The 21,968-nt window shown below is 55.9% G+C and overlaps 2 protein-coding genes across 2 annotated transcripts; both read left to right on the top strand.

Annotated features, from left to right (window-relative positions):
- Positions 1–11,013: 11,013 nt before the first annotated feature.
- B9D2 (B9 domain containing 2) lies at positions 11,014–13,938 on the top strand. The gene is made up of 4 exons (XM_036746223.1): positions 11,014–11,103; positions 11,588–11,809; positions 12,817–12,942; positions 13,366–13,938. The coding sequence occupies exons 2-4, from the start codon at positions 11,722–11,724 to the stop codon at positions 13,677–13,679; spliced, it is 528 nt and encodes a 175-aa protein (XP_036602118.1). The 5' UTR covers positions 11,014–11,103; positions 11,588–11,721; the 3' UTR covers positions 13,680–13,938.
- A 1,576-nt stretch (positions 13,939–15,514) lies between these two features.
- On the top strand, positions 15,515–19,514 carry TGFB1 (transforming growth factor beta 1). Its single transcript, XM_036745397.1, has 7 exons — positions 15,515–16,317; positions 17,617–17,765; positions 17,863–17,980; positions 18,331–18,408; positions 18,514–18,658; positions 18,937–19,090; positions 19,180–19,514. Exons 1-7 carry the CDS (start codon positions 15,972–15,974, stop codon positions 19,336–19,338), a joined length of 1,149 nt encoding a protein of 382 aa, XP_036601292.1. The 5' UTR covers positions 15,515–15,971; the 3' UTR covers positions 19,339–19,514.
- The last annotated feature ends 2,454 nt before the right edge of the window (positions 19,515–21,968 follow it).

Here is a 21,968-nt window from a genome sequence, read left to right as displayed (position 1 = left end):
TAGAGCTTATGTTCTTCTAGTGGAAGACAATGGATAGGGGCCAGAGAAGAGAGTTCTGATCTGGGGAGTCTTAGGGGTACCAAGTGGAACCCTAAGGAGGGAGACTGGCCAAGTTGGGGGTGGGGTGTAGGGGCAGGTAGAGAGGCGGCCCACCCTTGGCTGAAGAGGAGTTGATGTGCAGTCCCCTCTACCAGGCAATGCCCCCCCGACTCTTATTCCAGCACTGGCCTTACCAGGGAGAGAGAAGCCCCAAGAAAAAAGGGGGGAGGGGCAGAGAAGCCGAGCCAAGCGCGTAGCAGAGGCCTGAAGGAACAGCTGGAGACAAGCAAAAAGACGGCAGGGAGGGGGCTGAAAAGAGGGACAAAGCAAGGAGACTGCAGAGGGATGGAGCCAGCACAGACGCGGCAGAGAGAGAGGCAGGGGTGGCCCCAGAGGAGCAGACGGGAGGGATGGATGGATGGATGGATGGGCACCAGTAAGAGCTGCAGACACTGGGAGAGCAGTGAGATCAGAGACCAGGAGAGAGCCGCACATGATGAGCAGTGGGCAGACAGGAAGGCTGTCGGAAGCAGGGACAAAAGAGCTAGAGGGAGACTGAGCCGGCCAAGACTGGCTGCTTGAAGCTGCGTCTGAATAGGGGTACCCTCTACACATCCCAACAGGTGGCCATCCGGCCTCTGCTTGGAGCCCTGCATGGACAGGGAGCTCACTAGCTCTTGAGGCAGAGGGACAGTTCCTGAGAGACATCCCATAACAGAGAGATCCAGAGAAAACAGACCCAAAAAGGCCCTGGGCATAGAAGCTGAGGGGGTGCTCTGGTCCCTTCCATCCTGCCTGGGATTTGAAGTCAGATCTTGGAGAATGGCAGACCCCAGTGCCCAGAGCCCTCTACTGGCTCCTGCCAAATGCCTGATCCCAGCTCCTACCTCTAAATCAGGGTTCTTGGGCTCGAGCAGCCCCAAGCTGACAGTGGGCAGTGGAAGCATCTCCCTGACGACCTTCTCTTTGCGATGGGCCCGCTTTGGCCCCCCTGGGGCAGAGCTGGGGGGCTTGGAGCTGGGGGGCTTGGTGCTGGGGGGCTTGGAGCTGGGGGGCTCCATGACAGGGGATCCATCTGGTGGTGGCCCAAGCAAGGGCTGGTGCAGTTCCTGGGGACTGTCCATGTCCTGACTAGACCCCCTCAGGGAAGGGAACAAGAAGGAGGTTTGTTAGATCAGATAAATGCAATCCTACGAACCCAGATCCTCAATTACCCCAGGACTTGCAGGGCTCAAAGGATGCTTAAAGAACCTACCCCTCCCTGATTTTACAGGTTAGGAAATTGAAGCCCAGAAAGGGGTCCAGGGTCAGAACCTGTGTCCAGACTTCCAGCCCAGGTTTCTCTCCTGGCCACTCCCCGCCCCCCTCCATTACTCATCATCCCCTCACACTAAGCCCAGGGTTCTAGCATTCTAGGAAAGATCTTCTGCCCCTTCCTCCCTCTGTGCCCCCAGCCTCGCATATGCTCCAGAGACCCAATGCTGCCCACCCATCCCTAGCTGCCCTGGTGGTCATCATTCCCTACATGCCCAAGGTCCCCTTCCCCCAAATCTAGGAAGCTAGGGTTTCACTGTACCTTTGGGACAGGAGACAGAGCCCTGGGAAGCTTTCCCCCCCACACACACACTAGGTGAAGGGTTTTGGGAAAAGCTGAGCCCGCGTCCCCCAATTGTTCCCATCTCCCCCCCCCCCCCCCCCCCCCCCCCGCCGGTGGATGGTAAATGACAAGGACATGTCCTGGGCTCTGCGGGGTATCCCAGGGGCCCTCCCCCTCCCCGCTGCTGCCCCACTCACCCGGGCCCTCCGGGACTGGGCAGCCCAGCCGCCTGAGTCTGCGGGTTCAGGGTGCCCAGGGCTCGTGGGTGCAAGGCCAGGAAGGACAGGGCCGAGGCTGGTACTGCGGAGCTGAGATGGCTCGTCCGCTCGGGTTCTGGGCGCCTCGCTCTGCGCAGCTGCTCCCGCCGCCCCCGCCCGGAGCCCCAGGCGCCCAGGACCGCACTCCCCCTCCTCCCTCCACTCCCCCGCTCCCTCCCCTGGACCTGGAGAAGGCAGATGTTGGGAGGGGAAGGCAGGGTAGGGGGGCCCAGCCTGGATTCCCTACCTCAGAAGGCGGCAGGGAGGGTGGTCTCCTGTCACTAGGGTCCGCCCCTTACCATCCTGCACTATCTGCGCACACACCGCCCCCGCAGCACCCCCCCCCACCATTTTTTCCAGAAAAGCCTTTTATCTTCCTTGACCCCCAATACCCTCTCTTCCCCCTTTCAGCATGAGCCCTCCTCCTCTTCCTAAATGTCTGGACCCCCAGAATTCTACCCCCTCACAAGCACCTCCAGCCTGTCATCCCTGCCTGCTTTCTCCTGCAAGGCCTCTAGCCATGGCCAGGTCCCCAGGACCCTGGCCAGCACTTGAATTCCACCCTCCATCACTAGGGCTGAGTCAGCTTTTGAAGGATCTGGATGGCTGGGGTGCCTTCTTTTCCTGGGGATAGGGTCTGAAGCTTCCCCTCCTCTGTCATTGTGAATGGAATGACCTTGGTTCCAGACCCTTTAACCCCTCTGAGGCTGAGTACAATGAGGATGAGGGACTTCCTCCCACATCTCCCCAGCCCCACGTTCATGGAACATTCGTAGGATTGCAGGGTCTAAGGAAGCGAGGAGCTGGTCCAACTTAATCATTTTACAAATGTGGAAATTGAGTCCCCTGGAGGGGAAGTTCACAAGGCCATGGATGTAGAGCTGGCAAGGACCTCAGAGGTCACCTGAGGTCATCCAGTCTAACTCTATGGTTCTAGGAAGGGTCCAAGGCCACCCACACACGGAGGTAGCCTTCAAGCCCAGCCCCTCTGATCATGGTTCTTGGTGGACACCGGTCCTAGGCCAAATGCAGATTCTTAGCTTCCAGTCTGAGCGATGCTCAGGGCCCTAAGACGAGCACCCTCCAGGAGGTAACCCCTCAGAAAGCTACTAGAAAGGTCCCTGCACAGGGAGCCAGGGCCTGCAGTCCTATGGTGCACCCATCCAGGGGTAGGAGGTTGGCACTGGTGAGGACAATGTACCCAAAGGTGGATCTTGGGTGAATTGATGGCAATGGCTTGTGGGCAGGCAATCAGGGGTCAGAGAACACTGTTTGGCACATCTGCAATGGTTAATGTCCAGTTGGGTTTAATGTGAATGACATTTTGGTCTGCTAGTGGAGTCAGTGGGGAGTAGCTTGTTGGGTAGAAGAGGTGGGGGATGGCTGGCTGGTTGGCCTGCAATGATTGTGTGCCAGTTGTGAGCCAAAGATTCTTAGCAGAAATGCCAAATGGCTAAGTAGTGGGTCAACAGCCAGGATCTCTAGCCAATGTGCCCGATATAGGGAGCCCCTGGAAGCAGCAATCAGCAGAGAGAATCTCCTTCAGCCCTCTGTCCAGCCACAAAGCCCGGGAATAATATGTCACTGAGTACTTGGGGGATGCTGAGCCCTGTGATTTCATTGAAGCAGGGAACTCCCACTGTGCAAACTTTCAGTAGTGATGCAGATCTCCGGCTTACAGTCTTTCAAGAGTTGCCCACGCTACTATGGGATTGGCCCAGGCTCCCACAGCTAGTGTGCCAAAGGCAGGTCCTGGACTCAGACCTTTGTGACTGGGGGGTGAGTTCTCTATCTACCACCTTAGAAAAGTCCCCATGGCATGTGAAAGAGCACACAAAGGGCTAAGGGGGCATAGGGGCATGCTAATGACTGCTCAGCCTAGCCTCTCATTCACAAAAGTCATGAATGTTTCCTGGAGTCTCTGGGAATGAAAGATGGATGGGGTGAGATGAGCCTCGGCTCAGGGGGAGGTTATTTCTCTCCAGTAAGAAGGAGGGATGTTTTCCTGTGCCTCTCCCCGAATAGCCGCCCACCACTGGCATCCCTTCCAGAACTGCTGGCTGCAGGGTCTGGTTATCACCAGGCACAGATCAGGAGGTGCCAAACACACTCCATCTGCCGTCTCTCTGGGGAGAGAGGAGGCTGTGAAAACCTGGTGCTCTGCCTTGGGGAGGGGGGGGCTGGCCTGCCTCTGGAGTGGGGGAAGCCTCGAAGCTCCCAGCACCTTCTGAGTCTGGGGGTAGGGTGAGTGCCGGCAGGCCTTTGTTTCATTTATTCCTTTCAGGAACTAAGTGCCTGTTTGGAGGGAGATATTGGAGGTGTGCCTGGCTCTGCTTGGGGGCAGGGCTGATTTTAAGGGATAGAGAGGATGGAGTTGGCCTTCTAGTCAGGAAGAGGCCCTGTGGCTTCCAGACAGGCGGACGCCCAGGCCAAAACAAGCACCTTCCAGGAGGGGACCATTGGTACAAATGCTGGCCTTTATTAAACACTTCATGATGTGCACAGCACTGTGCTAGTCTCTGGGGCTACAAACAGACAAGAGGAGCCGACATTGCAGTGGGAGAGAAGGGCCCACGGCCCTTGGGGTGCAGGTGCAGAGCAGATGCTGATGCTTCTTCTTTAATGCCCTTCCCACCAACAAACTGCTGATGCTGAGCCGCTTGGCAGGGCCAAGGATGTTCCTTCTGGGTCCTTGGGAGCAGTGGCTGTACTCCACTGGGGCTGCTTTTAGGGTGACAGTGGTGGCCATCCCAAAGGCTCCTGGGCTCAGGATTTGGGGGGAGACGGTGGCCGAGGTGTGGGTGGGGGGTAGACCCCCCAATCTTTCCCTTAGGGGCCCTTTTCCTTCAGTTAGGCTGGCTTGCCTGCCCCATGAGTGACAGTTGGCTGGCATTTGGTGGGGAGAGCTGCCTCCCCAGATGATGGCCAGTGGTCTGGGGGCTGCTGCTGAAACCAGGGCTCTTGTGCTTATCTGCCTGTGGGTAATCTGGGAGAAGCTTCCCTTTTCAGGCTCTGTAAAATGAGAAGATTGTACTAGGTAGGGGGTGGGGAACCTGCGGCCTCCAGGCTACACGTGGCTTTCTAAGTCCTTGGATGCGGCCTTTTGACGGAGTCCAAGTTTTATAGAACAAATCCTTTTATTAAAGGGAAAAGGAATCCCAGCCCCAACATGTTCATCCCAGAAATGGATCTGCCGGACAGAAAGTGGAGCAAAACTCAGGAATCCTTACCCCTCTCCACGTGACCCTTGCATCTTCCGCAGCTGATTACAACCTCACCTTGTCCAATGGCTCATTCCTTACTGCTTTCAAATGTGCCCAAGTCTCAACCATCCTTAGAAACCTTCAGTGGAGCCGACTGTTCTCTCAAGATACCATCCTATGTCTTCTCTCTTTTTCAAACTCCGGGAAAAATCGCTCTATTCCTGCTGCTTCCAGTCCCCCTCCCCCCTCAGCTCCTTTCCATCTGGCTTCCCACTTCATCACTCAGCCGAAACTGCTCTTTCTGAAGTTACCCATGAACGCTGCATCTGATGGTCTTTTCTCCACCTTCATCCTCCCTGACCCCTTTGCAGCTTCTGACACGACAAACTGCCTTCTACTCTTGGTCACTCTCTCCTTTCTAGGTTTTTGTGACCTTTTGTGACCGGATCCGAGCATTTCTCAATTTTCTCTGTGGGCTCATCACCCTTAAGCAAAGGGGTGCTCCCTCTGTACCACCCTCTCTCTAATCCACTCCGGTGAGTTCAGTGATCGTCCCTATGCAGACGATTCCCTCAGCTCAACATCTAGCCCTTGTCCCCCTCCTGAGCCCCACTTCTGTATCACCTGAATGTGCCGTCATCATCACAAACTCAACACGTCCACAGCGGAACTCACCGCCTTTCCCCTGAAACCATGTTCTCCTACCCTCTCTGCGTGGAGGGCACTGTTGTCCTTTCTGGTTTCCCAGGGTTGCCCTTTCAAGTCTGCCTCTTTTCCACACCCCGTCTCGTCATCTGCCAAATCCTACCAATTCTACCTCCGTAACACCTTTCAACACCATCCTTGTTGTCTTCGATTTTTCTTCTCTTCTTTTGCTTGTACTATTGCAACACCTTCCTAGCTGGACCCCTGGCTTCTGGTTCAGTCTCCCTGATTCATCCTCGATGTAGCCTCCAAAGTCATCTTTCATGGTCTCTTTCACTCCTCTGCTTAAGAATCTTCAGGGGTTCCTTACTATGCCTTGGCAGTGGGTGTGGAAGCCCACTGGAGCAGGATCTGGGGAGCTGATTGTTAAATTTTTAGGCTGAACATTTACAGAAAACTCTAAATGCTTCAAACCTGGGTTTGGTGTTTTTATTGTTTGGTTGATTGTCTAGACTTAAGACAGTGATGGAGGAGATGCCGTTAAACTTAAAAGTGTGACCCGTTGTATATTTTCCAAGAGCCAGTTGTTAAATATTTACCAGAACATTCCTGTCCTTCAGTTAAAATACAAACTTAGAATAGAGAATTTAGAGTGGAACATCAGAAATCAGTGGACCGAACCCATACTAGAAAGGAAAACCCATTATGTTGTAGCTGACTCTCTATGACCCTATTTGGGGTTTTCTGGGCAGAGACACTAGAAGAATGGCCATTTCCTTCTCCAGCTCATTTGACAGATGAGGAAATTGAGACAAACATGGTGAAGTGACTTTCCCAGGGTCACACAGCTAGTAAGTATGTGAGGTCACATTTGAACTCAGGCCTTGTGCTCTATGTATTGTGGCGCCACCTAGCTGTCCTCCTGTGATAACATGGCTGTTGTCCTTTGAAGCAGGCACGCCATGCTGGGCGGTTCTGTGACAGCGTCTCCCATGCCTCACAATTGATTCCAAAGTTCTTCAGACAGACCTTGAGAGTGTCCTTGTGTCACTTCTGACCTCCATGCGAGCGCCTGCCCTGTGTGACTGCTCTGTAAACTAGTTTTTGTTGGCATTTGAACAACATGGCCAGCCCGTTGAAATCGCACTCTCTGTGGTACAGTCTGAATGCTTGGAAGTTCGGCTGGAGTAAAGACCTCAGCGTCTAGTACTTTATCTTGCCAGGCAATCTTCAGAATCTTCCTAAGACTACTCAAACAGAAGTGCTAGCTTAGACTGTCCGGGTTTTATAGACATATAACAGTGAGGTCAGCACCACGGCTCTGTAGACCTTCAGTTTGGTAGTCGGTCTAACAGCTCTTCTCTCCCACACTTTCCTTCAGAGCTTCCCAAGCACTGAGCTAGCTCCGGCAATGTGTGTATCAGCTTCATTACCCATGTGTACGTTCCTGGAGAGTATCCGCAGCATTTGAAATCTCTCCATTTGCTGTAACTGGTGGTTCCATGTATGGATGGGGTGGTGCTGGCTGGTGGAGCACCTGTGGTTTTTTTTTTTTTTTTTTTTTTTTTTTTGGTGTTAACTGTTGGGCCAAAATTAGCCCAAGCGGCAGGGAATCGATCCATACTTTGTTCTGTCTCCACATCAAAGGCTTCATTGAGTGCTGAATTGTGAACAAAAAACTCATGCGCCAACTCTCCCTCCACTTTAGTTTTGGCTTGTAGCCTTCTCAAGTTAAATAATTTCCCATCCGTGCAGTAGCTGACTTTGATGCCATGTTCATCTTTGTTGAAGGCATCTGATAACGTGGCTGAAAACATCATGATAAAAAGCATGGGAGTAAGCACACAGCCCAGCTTCACTCCACTGGTGACTGGGAAGGCGTGAGAGCCTCGTCCGTTATCCAGAGCCTGGGCAAGCATGCTGCCATGACACTGATGTACAGTGCTGATGACCTTCTCCGGGCAGCCCAATCTTGCCGCCATCTTTCATTATAACATCTGGGACCATCAGTCATCCATCCAGTGTCTGAGGTGGAATCCACCGCCTCTCAAGACAGCTCATTTTGCTTTTGGATAATTCTAATTATTAGGAAGCTTGTCCTGACAGCAAGCCTTGACTTACTCTGCCTTTCTGCGACTCCATTTATTACTCTGGGCCTCGAGCTGCAGCAGCTCAGTGGACAGAGGGCTGAGCCTAGAGGCAAGAGGACCTGAGTTCAGATCTGGGCTCAGATGCTTGCTGGCTGTGTGATCCTGAGCAAGTGCCTTAACCTCCACCTGCCTCAGTTTCTGTAATTATAGAATGGGGGTGATAACAGCCCCCACCTCACAGGGTTATTGTGAAGGTCAAATGAGACATGATTTCTAAAATGCTTGGCACACAGTAGGTGCTCTATAAATGCCTATTCCTTCCCTTCGTTTTACCCCAGATCAACACCTCTAATCCCCCTGTTACAGAACAGCCCCTGTGCCTTCTCTCCCAGCCTGGCATTCACAAACTGTCTCCAGTCTGCCTTTCCACACTGACTTCCCCTTACTCTTTTTCATTCTACTTTCTAGCCAAATTGGCTCATTCGCCCTCCCGGGAGGTGCCTTTCCATCTTCTTGAGGCATCCCTCCCTCACCTCTGCCTGCCTGATTCCTGCACAACCCAGGGCCCTTCCCTCTTAAAAGTTTAAAAAATTTTTTGTGTTTTTTTACATCATCAAAATTTCCCCCAGTATTTATCTCCTTCCCTCTTCCCAGAGAGCCATCCCATATATAATTTCCTTTTTATGTGTAAAGGGCATGTACCTACTACCATCGGGGCAACTAGCTATACTACTCAGAGGTAGCTTTAAGGGTGTTATATCTGAGCCAGCCACCAGGTGGCACCTGAAACCCTGAACTAAGAACTCGAGTAATTGTGCATGGGTGGGCCGCCATCAGTGGTGGAAGTGTGTGTGCGTGCTGTGGAACAGAGCAAGCTCCATCCCCGGCTGCTCGGCTCAGCTGGATTCTTTTCACGCATTGGGCACGTAGAGGGATGAGAGAGCCTTGCCTGGTCCCTGCATCCCTCCAGTGTCCATCTTCCAGCATTCCTCCAGGGGTGTCTGTCTAGCCAGAAACTGTGAGTGTTTCTATCCTAATGCACCCACATCCATAGGCTCTTAGTCTCTTCGTCACAGCAGCATCATCTTCAAGGGATTATTCAACTCATGTACAGACGAAAGGACTTTGCATAATCTAGATTGAAAAGTGAAAGGTATGGAATGAGAATTGTACAGCAGCAAGTGTGAAATCTCCATTCCGCCACCCTTCTCTTGTGTCACGTGAGGGAAAGGGAGAAGCAAATCCCCTTCGTCCCATTCTAGAGCCGGCTGATTCAGGGTCAAATGATCCCCACCTGTTGGCCGGCAAAGTCGCTGAATCACCTCCTCAGGAAGCTCATCAGGCTTCTTGGGTTATTCTTCCCCCATCGGCCAGCCCTTCTGCCTCTGACCGGTGTCATCTCTTCCTTCCTTGTTTGCTGGATTCTTGGGCCTCTTATTCTCCAGGCCAAGCATCATGACCTTGTTTTAAAAAGTCCCTACAGGGTGTGACCTTAGATAACCTCAGGCAACTCCCTTTCAATTAAATGCCCAGAGGCTATTCTAGCATTAAAAGGATGAAGATATTGTAGGAAAACAATAGGTGTAGGCTGAAACAAGCTGCTTCAGACAGAGGTGACATAGCTCACCTCATAGCTATCTATCAATTTCCAGTTTATTTATCCATCCACACCTACATATCTTTATCTATCGTCTATCTACTCAATCCATCCACATCTATATCTATGACCTATCTCCATCCATTCATCTATCTCACCCTCTATATGCCTATATTTATCCATCCATATTTATCTATCTAATCTATCATCTACATCTATTTATAAATACCATCCATCCATCCATCCTTCCATCCACCCATCCATCTCTAATTTATTCACCCATACCTACATATCTATCTTTCTATCGATATCACCTCTCTATTTATATCTGTCTAATCTATCTATCCATCCACATCCATATCTCTGATCTATCTCTATCCATCCATTCACATCTATCTATCTATCCATTCACCCACATTTATCTTTCTCACCCACTATATACCTATACCTATCCATCTATATCTATCTAATCTACTCCTCAATCCACTATCTATAGATATTACTCCTCCATATATCTATATTTATCCATCCATCCATTCATCCATATTTATCTATAGATATCCATCTATCCATCCACATCTATCTATAGATATCATCCATCCATCCATCCATCCATCCGTCTGTCTATCTACCATCCATCCATCCACCTATATCATCTGTCTGTGTACATGTAATCCCCAGCAGAACGTAACATCCTTGAAGGCCAGCGACCTATTAGAAATCTGTGATCCTGGTTTCATACTTGATTTTTGTCCTTTTAACACTAGAGCCTTTCTCACTGCCTGGAACACAGTAGACACTTAATAAATGCATGCTGATTGATATTTTTTTCCAACTTGCGACTGATCATTGTATTCTCCAGCCAATGTTGTTTCACGGATTGCTTTATTTTTGACCTCGTAGTCCCAAGCACTTAGTATTACAAGAGGCACATAGTAGGTGTGATAATGATAAAATCATTTAGCCCGAAAGGGATTGGATTTCTGGGGCTGCGGCAGGGGGATGGCTATGCTGGGAAGAATGCGGTTTCCCGTAGGACTGACAGGTGCTATGTGGGTAGAAAGTGGTTTTACTGAGAGTGGCAGGCTCGGGTTTTCTTCTTGTTTATTTGGAATAAGAAGGTGGAATTTTTAAAAGCGAGCTACACACTCAACATGGCCGCCCGCTAACGCCCACATGCCACACTCAATATGGCATCCGGGTACTATATTCCACACCCACCCACCCGCGGCTGAACTGTTCCACGAACTAGAGAATGTTAGACTTAGTCCCTCCCCACCTCCTGAGCCATGGACCAATCAGCGCCCAACAATGGGGTGGGCGCAAGGGATTTTGGAAAGGAGAAGACGTTAGTCCTGCCCCATCACCTTCCGCAAGGACCAATCAGCAGTCTGCTGGGCGGGCACACACGAAGGGAAAGGGAGATCTGTCATTATCGCCCCAGCCCACTCTATCCAAGGCCCTATCAGCGGCGTGCGCGGCGTGCGCGAGGGGAAGGCGGGAGATACATACTGGTCCCGCCCCATTTCCTCTCCGACCACCAATCAGCGAGGCAAGGGCGTGCACGAATGCTGCGGAGGGAAGACGGCGAGCTTCTGTTGCCAGAGCAACGGCCGGAGCAGGCCCCGCAAGCCGTCGAGTCTGCCGAGGGTCCCGAAGTCTTCAGGTTTCTTGGGTAAATTAGGGGCAGGGGAGGTGGGGGCCGGGCGCCGAGAGACGCGAGGACGAATCCCTGTACTGTTGTGCCTGCCAGAGAAACGGCGCCTGTGCGGGGGCTGGAGTCAAGCATTTTGCTTCGCTCTGGGGATACTGCGCATGTCTACTTGGAAGTCGGGGGCGGGGACTCCACCTCGGGGCGGGGCTAGAGGCGCTGAGGGGGAGGGACTACGGAGATGGGAGGAGTTATCGAGTTTGAAGATAATAGTGCAAAGTTCTTTATACGTTATTATCTAATTGACCCTCACAGCAACCCTGGAAGGTCTGTGCTATTATAATCCCCATTTTAAAGCTGAGGAAACTGAGGCGAACTGTGACTTGCCCAGGGTCACCCAGCTAGTAAGAGTCAGAGGCTGAATTTCGACTCAGGTCTTAAAGACTTTGGGCTGGGTGCTGTACCCGCCAAGCCACCGAGCTGAAATCATGATGTATTCATTTTACAGATGACAAAACTGAGGACCAGAGAGGGAAACAAAGACCCAGAGACATGTCCAAGGTCAGGCAGCCGTTTGGTGACTGCTGAACTCCGGGGGCTTCCTTCCTGGGCTCTTCTGACATTTCTTCTCTCCGTGGGGCCATGGCTGAGGTCCACGTGATTGGGCAGATTATTGGGGCAACGGGTTTTTCTGAGAGCAGCCTCTTCTGCAAGTGGGGTGTCCATACTGGTAAGTGTGTGTGGACAACCCAGCCTCATCTGCTCAGATCCCTGGGGAGCCCTCTGTACTCTCCCCACCTCAGTAGGGAACTTGACCCTCCTTCACCTTCCTTGTCTACACAGCTGGAGAGAGTGTGGCATAGAAGGGGGAAGTCCTGAGATCCTCCTCCTGATTCTTCAGGACTTGTCCCCATGCTGTGTCTCCATAGCTGAGTCCTTGCCCACCTACCGGGTGGCTGGGAGATCCTTCAACTCCAAAGAGGCCCAGATGCCATTCCTCTCCTCCTTTCTTCTGGGACTGTGAGAGCCCTTAGCCTGGGGGGGGGGTGCCTGGTGAAGGTCTTCATCCTACAAGGAACCCACTGACCTTCACTGGCCTCTTTTTAGCTAGACTTGATCTGGGATTGTAGAGGCAGAAGAGACCTAGAAATCTCAGCCAAAAAGCTCATTTTACAGTAGAAGATGATATAGATATCCATCCACCCACATCTATTTATAGATATCCTCCATCTGTCATCCATCCATCTATCTATCTACCTATCATCCATCCATCTGTCTTATCATCTATCTGTCTGTCATCCATCCATCCATCCATCCCATCCATGTATGTATCTGTCTATCTGTCATCCATCCGTCTATCCACCTTTTTATCTGTCTGTGCACATGTAATACCCAGCCTTATCTGCTCAGATCCCTGGGGAGTCCTTTGTACCCTCCCCTCCTCAGTAGGGAACTTGACCCTCCTTGACCTTCCTTGTCTACATAGCTGGAGAGAGTGTGGCATAGAAGGGGGAAGTCCTGAGGTCCTCCTCTTGATTCTTCAGGACTCACCCCCAAGCTGTGTCTCTGTAGCTGAGTCCCTGCCCACCTCCTAGGTGGCTGGAAGATCTGATGGGACCAGGACTTTAACCCAGGGCTCTTTCCAGTGCCATGGTGGCACCTCCCCCAACATACCAGAACCCCTTCCTTCTAGTCCCTTTCCTCCCCTCAGTGCCCCTTTCCTTCCCTGATTGGCAGGAGGAGCATGGAAACTGCTCTCAGGTGTTCGGGAGGGCCAGACGCAAGTGGATACTCCTCAGCTGGGCACCATGGCCTACTGGTCTCACCCAATTGACCTGCATTTTGCTACCAAAGGCCTACAGGGTAAGGTCAGGGGCCCCAGGCTTTCGAGTAAGTGAGCAGGGAAGGGACAGCTCCAAGAAATTTGGCTAGGGGAGGTGAGGCTCTGTCCAGCTGAGGTTGGGGAATCCCACCTGGGCCCCCAAACACTGGGAGGGCTTAAGAAAAAGACAAAATAGACCCAGAGACAGTCTATGTTGTTTATTAGGCCTGACACATTTGTCATTTCTGGGTCCTCCTGGTCCGAGTGTGAGATCTCTGGTTGGTGGGAGCAGCTTAGGGTGGAAGAAGGCCCTTGGGGACTGGGGCAGACCCATGGGGTGGCTACAGTAGCCTGAGCAAAAGCGTGGTGGAAAGCCAGGAGCCCAAGACTTGGGGAGGAGAGCAGACTCGGCTTGCAGAAAGCCAGAACATCCGGCTGATGCAGGCCTCAACTCTTCTCCCCAGGCTGGCCTCGGCTGCACCTGCAAGTATGGTCTCAGGATGTCTTTGGGCGCTGCCAGTTGTCTGGCTATGGCTTCTCCCATATCCCCAGCAGCCCTGGGGCCCACAGCCTCGACTGTGTGACATGGCGCCCCTTGGGTGGCTGGCGAGAGCAGCTGGCACGGGCCTTTGTTGGCGGTGGGCCTCAACTGCTACACAGTGATGTAGTCTACAGCGGGGCTGACCGATACCGGCTCCACACAGCAGCCGGGGGCACTGTGCACCTGGAGCTGGCCCTCATCCTGAGAAACTTTTCCCGCTATGGGGTTGAGTGCTGAGCACCTCGGCCAGCTCCCAGCCCCTTATACCCCACACCCAATTCCCCATCTCACTTCCTCCCCTCCCCTTTCCTCTCTGTCCCCAGGCTCCTGCCCTCAGCAGTCAATCAACAAACTCTTACTGAGCTTTTATTATGTGCCAGGCACTGCCCTAAGGAAGCCTTGGGGGCTATCAAGAAAAAGCAGCATGGCCCTGCTCTCCTGGGGCCTCCGTGCCAGTGGGGGCCATGTCATGGAATGAAATACATGAATTGGTATATACAAGATTCCTGCAGAGTACAGTCTCATCTCTATCCCTCCCCTACCATGAGACCCTGGAATCCCACTCCTTGGGTCTTCAGAGGGGGAAACTGAGCCCAGGTACCCCTGCTTGAGTGACTGAACCCCAGAATGTCTGAGTTAAAAGGCTTAGAGACCCTAGATACCACCTGGTTCATTTCATTCTGGAAAATGGGGACCCCGAGGTACCTAAAGGAAAAGGAATCTGTCTCCAGGGGCCCAGGGCCCCAGCCATTGCCCAGGACATCTTCCTTAGGCCCTGGTCTTCCTTGTAGGCCTCCAGTTTACATGCCTCTGGGCCCCATTGATTCTCTTCCCTTTGTGACCCCTCCCCCTGGCTCCTTCCCTTTTCCTCCCCTCCTGGGGCCATTCCCCTCGGGGGCCGAGCTGTCTTTTCTGCGGGCCCCCCTACCCCCATCTCTGCTATTTCCTCCTCCTTTTTCTCCCCTCCCACTCCGGTGCTTTCTTTAGTTTTTCAGCAGCGCCTTCCCCAGTGAAGCGCTGTACTCTAGGCTGAACCTCGTGCTGAGAGGAGACTCGCTCCCTGCCCTCAGAGTCCTTCCAGTGGCCGCAGTGGATGAGACCCCCAAGGCCTTCAATACCTTATCTGTCCTGGCCTATTTGTCTGTGCCTCCCGTGAAGCCTGCCATCCCACTCCCGTCATTTACACCCCTCCCCCCAGCTCTTCCTCCTGACCCCTTCCCATAAGTGGCCCTGGATCGGAGGCTGAGCCGGTCGCAGGGTCTGACTGGGAGTGGGGTGGGGAGAGCCGAACCCGGGCCAGTAAAGGGCAGCACCCACCGCGCTTGGGGAGGGGGGAACGTCTCATCCCGAGCCCAGGGAGGACTACAGTCCGTACGCCCGCTGCCCTGGAGCTGGGAGAGCCCGGGGTGAGCTCTCCCGGCGCTGGGCGGCCCCTCCCCATTGCGGCCAGGGCCTGGGCAGACGCCCGGGAGGGGGGAGCCCTTAGGCCAGCCCGTTATTCCCACCCCGCCCCCCCATTGCCGGCGTGGGGGGAGTGAGGATGTCGGGGTCCCGGAGGCGGGGCGCCATCCCCCGGCCTCCGGGCGGCTGGTGATGGGGGGGGAGCCGCGCTTCCCTCCCTCCCTCCTTCCCCTCCTTCCCCCCGCCTTTCTTCCCCGGCCCCCGCGCGCGCTTCCTGGGTGGGGCCGCAGCCGCTTCAAAAAGCTCCGAAGCCCGAACCCGGCTGCCCCGCCGGAGCCGCCGCCCGCCCCCTGCCCCTGCCCTCCGCCACCTCCGAGTCGAAGCTGCGTTCCCGGGGTCGCCCCCCGCCCCGTCTCGTCCCGAACCACCACCACCGCCTCGCAGCCCAGCCCCGCCCCGGCCCATGCAGGGCCCCCGGGGCCGGCCGGGACCCCCCCGGCTCTAGCGGGGCCCGGGTCGCCGGCCCCAGCGGGAGGAAGGAGGAAGGACGAGGAGGAGCCGGGGGCCCAGGAGCCGCTGTCTCCAGAGCAGCCGCAGGAGCCGCCGCCGCCGGGAGGAGGGGAGGAGGGGGGAGGAGGAGGAGGAGGAGGGACGGGACTTGTTGCCCAGAAGTTGAGACTTTCTCACCGGCCGAGCCGGAGCGCGCCCTGCCTGCCCCCGGGAGCCAGGGCCACCGCGCCCTGGACAGTCCGGACCCAGCCGCCTGCTCCCGCCCACCCCGCGGGACCTCTCGTTCCTCGCACCCCGCAGCCCCGAGGAAGCCTCCGCCTCCTGCCTCGCCCCCCTCCCCGAACCGAGGAAAGCCCGCGTAGACCCCCGGCCCTTTCACCCTCTAGGCTGTTAGGGCCGCCTGGCCCCCCAGGGCGCCCTCCTGCCAAGTTCTCACCCCTCCTCGCTCCAGTGGTCGCATCTCCTTCAGTCTCAGGCACCCTCCCCTTCTAGCAGACCTCCCCGAAGAGTCGTAGATTTTCCCATCGGGGATCCCGAGCCCTCTCGGGCTTAGGCACTTTCCCTTTCCCCGCCGCCGGCCCCAAGGCCAGCGTCGTCGCAGCGTGCGCCTCTTCCTCCATGCCGCCCTCGGGCCTGCGGGCGGCGGCGGCAGCTGCCCTGGTGCCGCTGCTGGCTCTCCTGCTGGCCCCGCCGCGCCCGGCTGTGGCCATGTCCACCTGCAAGACCTTGGACATGGAGCTGGTGAAGAGGCGGCGCATCGAGGCCATCCGAGGGCAGATCCTGTCCAAGTTGCGGCTGGACAGCCCGCCAGCCCAGGGCGACGTGCCTCCCGGCCCGCTGCCCGACGCCGTGCTCGCCCTCTACAACAGCACCCGGGACCGCGTGGCCGAGCCGGGGCCCGAGGCCGAGACCGACTACTACGCCAAGGAGGTCACCCGGGTCCTCATGCTGCCCCAGAATCCGGGTGAGTCCTCGGGGGGAAGCGGGCACCGCCGGGCTCGGGGGAGGGCCCGAGCACCTTAGGAAGGGCCGAGAGGGCAGCTCGCAGGAGAAGAGGGGGGCACCGGGCAGCAAGAGACAGACACGCTCGGGCGAACGGGGGAGCCCCGGCCAGACCCACGAGGGCGGCCACACGCCGTGGGCGGGGCGTCCCTCTGCCGGCCGGGAAACCCCGGAGTCCAGCCCCTGTCCCTCCCTCTTGCCAGTGGCCCCGGGGCACGGAATCGGCCGCTGGAGCCTGGGGCAGGAGGGCGAGCTGAGACAGGTTCCAGCCCGAGTCGCCTGCTTTTGGCCCTGCCCTCCCAGATGCCGGCCTGCACTCGGGGACCCGGGCCTGGGGCTAACCTTGTCCCCTGGCCCTGGGGAAGGCTTCCCACTTTCTCTCCTGGGCCCGGGGACTTTTGCTCGAGGGCTGCGGTGGGGATGGGGGGCGGGCTCCCCGCTCCCGGTCCCGGTCCCCTTCTCTGCAACCTGGCCTCTTTCTCCGTCTCCGTTCCAAGAACCCTGAGCTTGGAGTCGGAAGACTTGAGTTCGAATCCCAATTCTTCAGAGGGGTGGCAAGGCCGGATAATGCTTTCCAGCTCCTGAATTGTCTGACCTTTTTGTCTCTTCTCCTGCATCCTTGTTCCTCTGTAATTTTTCTCCCCCTCTCCATCCTTTTCCCTCTCGCTCCCTTTGCCAACCAGGTTCTTCTCTTTGCTCTCCCCACCACCCCCTGCCCAAGCACAGTAACCCTGCATTTGGAGTCAGAAGCAGCCCAGCTTTTCCCACTTTCTATCTACCCATGTTCCATTGGGCAAGTCACTTATTTTCGTGACCTCCTCAGTTTCCTCCATTGTAAAACGAGTTGACTAGATAATCTCTAACGTGTCATCAACTACCTCTAAATCTATGTTCCTATTGGGCCCCTAGTCCTCGACTCTCTCCTCCTACATTCTGGTCCCTTGGTCTCCCTGGCTCAGGCCACCCAGGGACTGGCTCTGTGGTTTCTGAATTGGCTCAGCCACAAAAAGAGTTGTTTGGAGAGCCTGGGGGGGGGGCACCCTATCAGGAAGCAGAGAGGGAGGGAAGGGACCTCGAATCCCAAGACATCTTTTCCAGCTCCCAGTGTGTTGAGGCCCCTCGACTCCAGCCTCCACCATCTTTCCTTAGGCTTCCCTTCCAGCTCTCTGATGAGGCAGGCAGGCCCCGACCCAGAGATGCCTTGGCTACGGCAGTGGGAGGCTGGCTTCCCCTGATTGCTGTCTCCCTGTCTGCCCCCCAGATGCTGAGAAGATCCCCCACAGTGTTTACTTCCACTTCAACACCTCAGAGCTCCAGGAAGCTGTACCTAATGCAGCTCTGCTGTCTCGAGCTGAGCTCCGGATGCTGAAGACCAAGTCAACGGTAGAGCAGCACGTAGAACTTTATCAGGTGAGCCCAGGCTGCTGGGGCCTGTGGGGATGGCAGTGCCTGTGGGGAAGGCCATCTCCAGGGCTGCCCCCTCACTGCCCTTCATCCTCCCCCAAAGAAATTTGGCAATGGTTCCTGGCGCTACCTGACCAGCCAGCGGGTCCGGCCCAGCCAGACCATGGAGTGGCTGTCCTTTGATGTTACCAGTGTGGTATACCAGTGGTTGAGTAGCAAAGGTGAGGTTGGGAAAGGCAGAGGGAGGTGGATGCTCTGGGGAGAAAGAAGAGGGGGGCTTCATGAGCCCTCCCCTTTCAGTGAACATTCCCATCCATGAAAGGAAATAAAGGACAGGGATTATCATGCATGCAAACATAGAAATCAAATTGGATTAGTTCATTTCAATAGGAGAATGTAGTTACAGATATTCCCTGTACCCCCTTGACAATCCTTCTTACCCAGTCGGGGATTTGGTTGCCTCAGGTTAGGAACCCGTGCTCTCTCCAGGTGGTGTCCCCTGGGACCCTAGACCTATCCCTTCACCTGCCCACCCCCCTGCCTCACCTCTCTCTCTTCTTGGGGCTCCCAGAAAAGACTGAGACCTTCCGCCTCAGTGCCCACTGCTCTTGTGACCAGAAAGATACCCAGCTACATATGGATATTAGTGGTGAGTGCCTGATCTGGGCATCTGGGGGGAGTGGAGCATCTCTGGGGTCAGAATCTAGCCCCCCCACCCCACCCCTGTGGCTTTGGTCTCTCCTCCCTGGATCAGGTTTGAGCAATCTCCGGGGGGACATGGGAATTATTCAGAACCAAAACCGTCCTTTCCTGCTGCTGATGGCCACCCCTCTGGAGCGGGCACAGACCCTTCAGAGCTCCAGGCGCCGAAGGGCCCTGGACACTGACTACTGCTTCAGGTGAGAATGACTGACCTTTGTTCCCTCTGATCCAGCTCTCCAGGGCTACTGTGAACCTACTTCTAGCTTCTCCCATCTCCCCTAACCCTTGGGACCCCTGCTTCCATCCTCTAACCCCTGACCCTCTGACCTCTCCCCAGTTCCTCTATTCTCTGCTGGATGCCCCTGCAGTGCCCAACTACTCTCCCCTGGCCCTCCATTTCCCCTCCCACCCTCTGTAACTCCTTGACCACAGCCCCCTTCCCTCTGAGCATCTGGGACTCTCCCCTTCCCTTTAGCTCCTCAGAGAAGAACTGCTGTGTACGTCAGCTCTACATTGATTTTCGTAAGGACTTGGGCTGGAAGTGGATCCATGAGCCCAAAGGCTATCATGCCAACTTCTGCCTGGGGCCCTGTCCCTACATTTGGAGCCTGGACAACCAGTACAGTAAGGTGAGCTCCAGCCTAAGGGGCAGGGCTGGGGGTGGAGGAAGCTGCCTGGGCCCCATGGTTCATCAGTCTTGTCATCTCCCTCCTTGCAGGTTCTGGCCCTCTATAACCAGCACAACCCTGGGGCCTCAGTGAACCCCTGCTGTGTGCCCCAGGCCCTGGAGCCTTTGCCCATCGTTTACTATGTAGGGCGCAAGCCCAAGGTGGAGCAGCTGTCCAACATGATTGTCCGCTCCTGCAAGTGCAGCTGAGACCCTTGCCCTGATCCCCGGGGACCCCCCGGCAGGCCCGGCCCCCTCCCCCCACTCCTCCCCAAGCTGGCCCCTTATGGGAGGGGGAGAGGGACCTGGCCTGGGGTGTGTGTGTGGTATTTAAAGGCCACCCGGACCCCAACCCCCTGGGGGCCGATTAAAGGTGGAAAGAGAAACTGGGATGTGTATGTTATTGAGGGCAGGGGTGGGGGTAGCTGTTTGGGATGGGGAACTGGGGGCACGTCTCCACTTGTCTGCCTTCCTTATTCCATGCCTCCCTCTGCCTAGTTGTCTCTCCATCCTTAACCCACCTCTCTCACCATAGCTCTCTCCTTTGTCATCAGTCTCCAGCTTTCTCTTTTGCCTCTCATCCATCTTTCCCTGAAGTCTATGTTCTGCCCATCTCTCTGTGCCCTACCCCCAGCCAGGACTCCTTCTAGTGCTTCCTCCCCAGTGTGGGGGCTGAGGGATCCCCCCAGCTGAGGGCTGCTGCAGGGGGCATGAGCCAGGGGCCACGCTGGGGGAGGTAGGGTCTCCCAAGGTCCAGGACCAAGATCTGGCAGTTTGCTCCACCTCCTTCTGGTCGGGGGAGTGGGTAGCAGTGCTGGTAACACAGTGGGGGAACTGTGTCAGGATGTGTTGGGATAGGGGCTGAGTGTGGAGGTTGGGCAGAAGGGTGCACAGGCAGACACTAACATATTAAGGACCCCCCCCCCCACCCCCGCCCACAGCTCTGTTCCCTGACATTCCCCTGCAAGCATAGACTACAGAATGGATGTCCAACTGGTCAAGAGATCCCCACAGAAAGAGCTGGACAGACTGAAATAACATGAAGGTTCAGATGTTATCTCGTTTTGTGTACATACACACACACATACGAGTGGAACGCCTCTGTCTTCCTCCTAGCCGCTCCCTCTGCCCCCAGGCTTGAGCTCTGGGGCCAGGGATGCCCAGTGAGCTGGCAAGAGGAGGGGGCTGGACTTCAGGGGTGCCCGCCCTGCCTAGCACAGCCGAGAAACTGTGTAGCTAAGCACCTTCCCCTTTCTGGAGAGGTGGTGGGTGGGGGAAGCTCCACCCCTTTGTGTGCCACCCTGGCATCTCCAGAGCCCCTCCTCCTTCCCCATTTCGCACCCGGGGCCCTGCCCCATGCCTGGCTCGTGCCTGCTAGGGGCCCCCGGCTGGGTGGTCAGGCTAAGTCAGGGCACGTCTGCCCCATGCCTAAAGCTGCTCGAGGCTGGGTGTGTGGGGGATGGGGGAGGGGAGGGCTACAAAGGTGGTTGCTCCCCCCAAAGACCCAAGTCCCTCCCCTGAGGCTGGGGCCGGAGGGAAGTGAAGGGGGGCATGCCTGGGTTCCGGCGTGGCTTCCTGTCCGGCCCCCACAGGGGCAGGAAGCTGAGGGCGGTAGGGACCCTTCCTGTCTCTCCTTCTGGTCTGAAACAAGGGCTTGTCACTGCCCCCCACCCCCAGTCTCCTTCTCTAGGAGCATGTGTGAGTTTTTAGGGGGGTCAGGGCGTCTCAGCTGAGTTTGTGCACATTCACATAAGAGTGGGTGTATTTGTGTCTTGGAGTTTGGGTGTTTTCCCTCCTGCTGGTGTTTTGTGTTGTCTGTGGCTTGGGGTGTGCGTTTGTGTGCCCACCCCTCCTTCCCCCTTCCCTGGGGCCTCTCTGCCTGCCACGGTGGCAGGCGGGCGCCCGCGGGCAGGGGCTGCGGTGGGCGTTGGCACAGAGCCCAGCCCACTGTATAAATATCCCCAGGCCTGGTGTGTTTACATGGTACATACCCTGGGGAGGGGACCCTGGGGAGGGGGGCCTGGGGAGGCACTAGCCAGCCCAAGACACTCATCTTCTCCCCAACATCTTTCTCCCTGGCTTGGGAGAGGAGAGACAGAGCCCCAGGGCTGGGATGCCTAGGTCCCTGAGGGGGCGGCAGGGGGCAGCCCAGAACACAAATATTTTCTCTGACTCCAGAGCCGTGGGCGAGACAGGGCCTGGCCCAGGACGCAGACGCAGACTCACTCCCCTTAACCCCCACAGGGAGAGACACAGACAGACTGACCGACCCACCGACCCCTCAGTCCCTTGTGGGGACATCAGCCATCCCCTGACCTGGAATCACCCAGCCTGTTCCACGAGAGAAACCGGCTGGGGTGGGGGGAAGAGGGGGACATCAAGACAATGGAAAAAGAAGCAGAAGCAGATAACAGGGAGAGACAGACTGAGACAGGGAGACCTGTCTGAGAAACAGCCTCAGAACTAGGGCAAGTCACAGGGAAGATGCAGGGAGGCCCATCCCTTGGCCCCCTCCCCTACCCCAGGGCTCGGACCCTCTTCTAGCCACACACAGGGGTGAGGCTGGAGGATTTAAGGACAGGGTCTGGGGGAGAGCCCTCCCCCTCTTAGTCCCTGCGTTTCTTCAGACATTCTCTCCCTGGGCTGGCAGCTGAGAGGCTTGGGTTCTCTGAGTTTTGTCCTCTGGGGCCTCAGTTTCCCTCTCTGGTCCCTAAAGTAGAGCTTCTCTCCTTGTGACTGTAGCTATTGGGACTTCACCTTGAACTGCTTCCAGTCCTGCAGGTTCCTACCTTCCGGGGAATCTCATCACTTTTGCCCCTGCCCCCTAGCAGGCATAAGGG

The sequence above is a fragment of the Trichosurus vulpecula genome, chromosome 2 (assembly GCF_011100635.1).
Source record: "Trichosurus vulpecula isolate mTriVul1 chromosome 2, mTriVul1.pri, whole genome shotgun sequence".
Taxonomy (NCBI): Eukaryota; Metazoa; Chordata; class Mammalia; order Diprotodontia; family Phalangeridae; genus Trichosurus; species Trichosurus vulpecula.
Note: the sequence above shows the minus strand (reverse complement) of the source record. Positions and strands in the feature narration are given on the sequence as shown.

Excerpts from the sequence above, each read along its gene's own strand:
- TGFB1 (XM_036745397.1), top strand. The coding sequence starts at position 15,972 with ATGCCGCCCTCGGGCCTGCGGGCGGCGGCGGCAGCTGCCCTGGTGCCG. Across the intron at positions 18,659-18,936 it reads GACACTGACTACTGCTTCAG|CTCCTCAGAGAAGAACTGCT; the intron begins GTGAGAATGACT and ends CCTTCCCTTTAG. Across the intron at positions 19,091-19,179 it reads TGGACAACCAGTACAGTAAG|GTTCTGGCCCTCTATAACCA; the intron begins GTGAGCTCCAGC and ends CCCTCCTTGCAG.
- B9D2 (XM_036746223.1), top strand. The coding sequence starts at position 11,722 with ATGGCTGAGGTCCACGTGATTGGGCAGATTATTGGGGCAACGGGTTTT. Across the intron at positions 11,810-12,816 it reads CAAGTGGGGTGTCCATACTG|GAGGAGCATGGAAACTGCTC; the intron begins GTAAGTGTGTGT and ends CCTGATTGGCAG. Across the intron at positions 12,943-13,365 it reads TGCTACCAAAGGCCTACAGG|GCTGGCCTCGGCTGCACCTG; the intron begins GTAAGGTCAGGG and ends TCTTCTCCCCAG.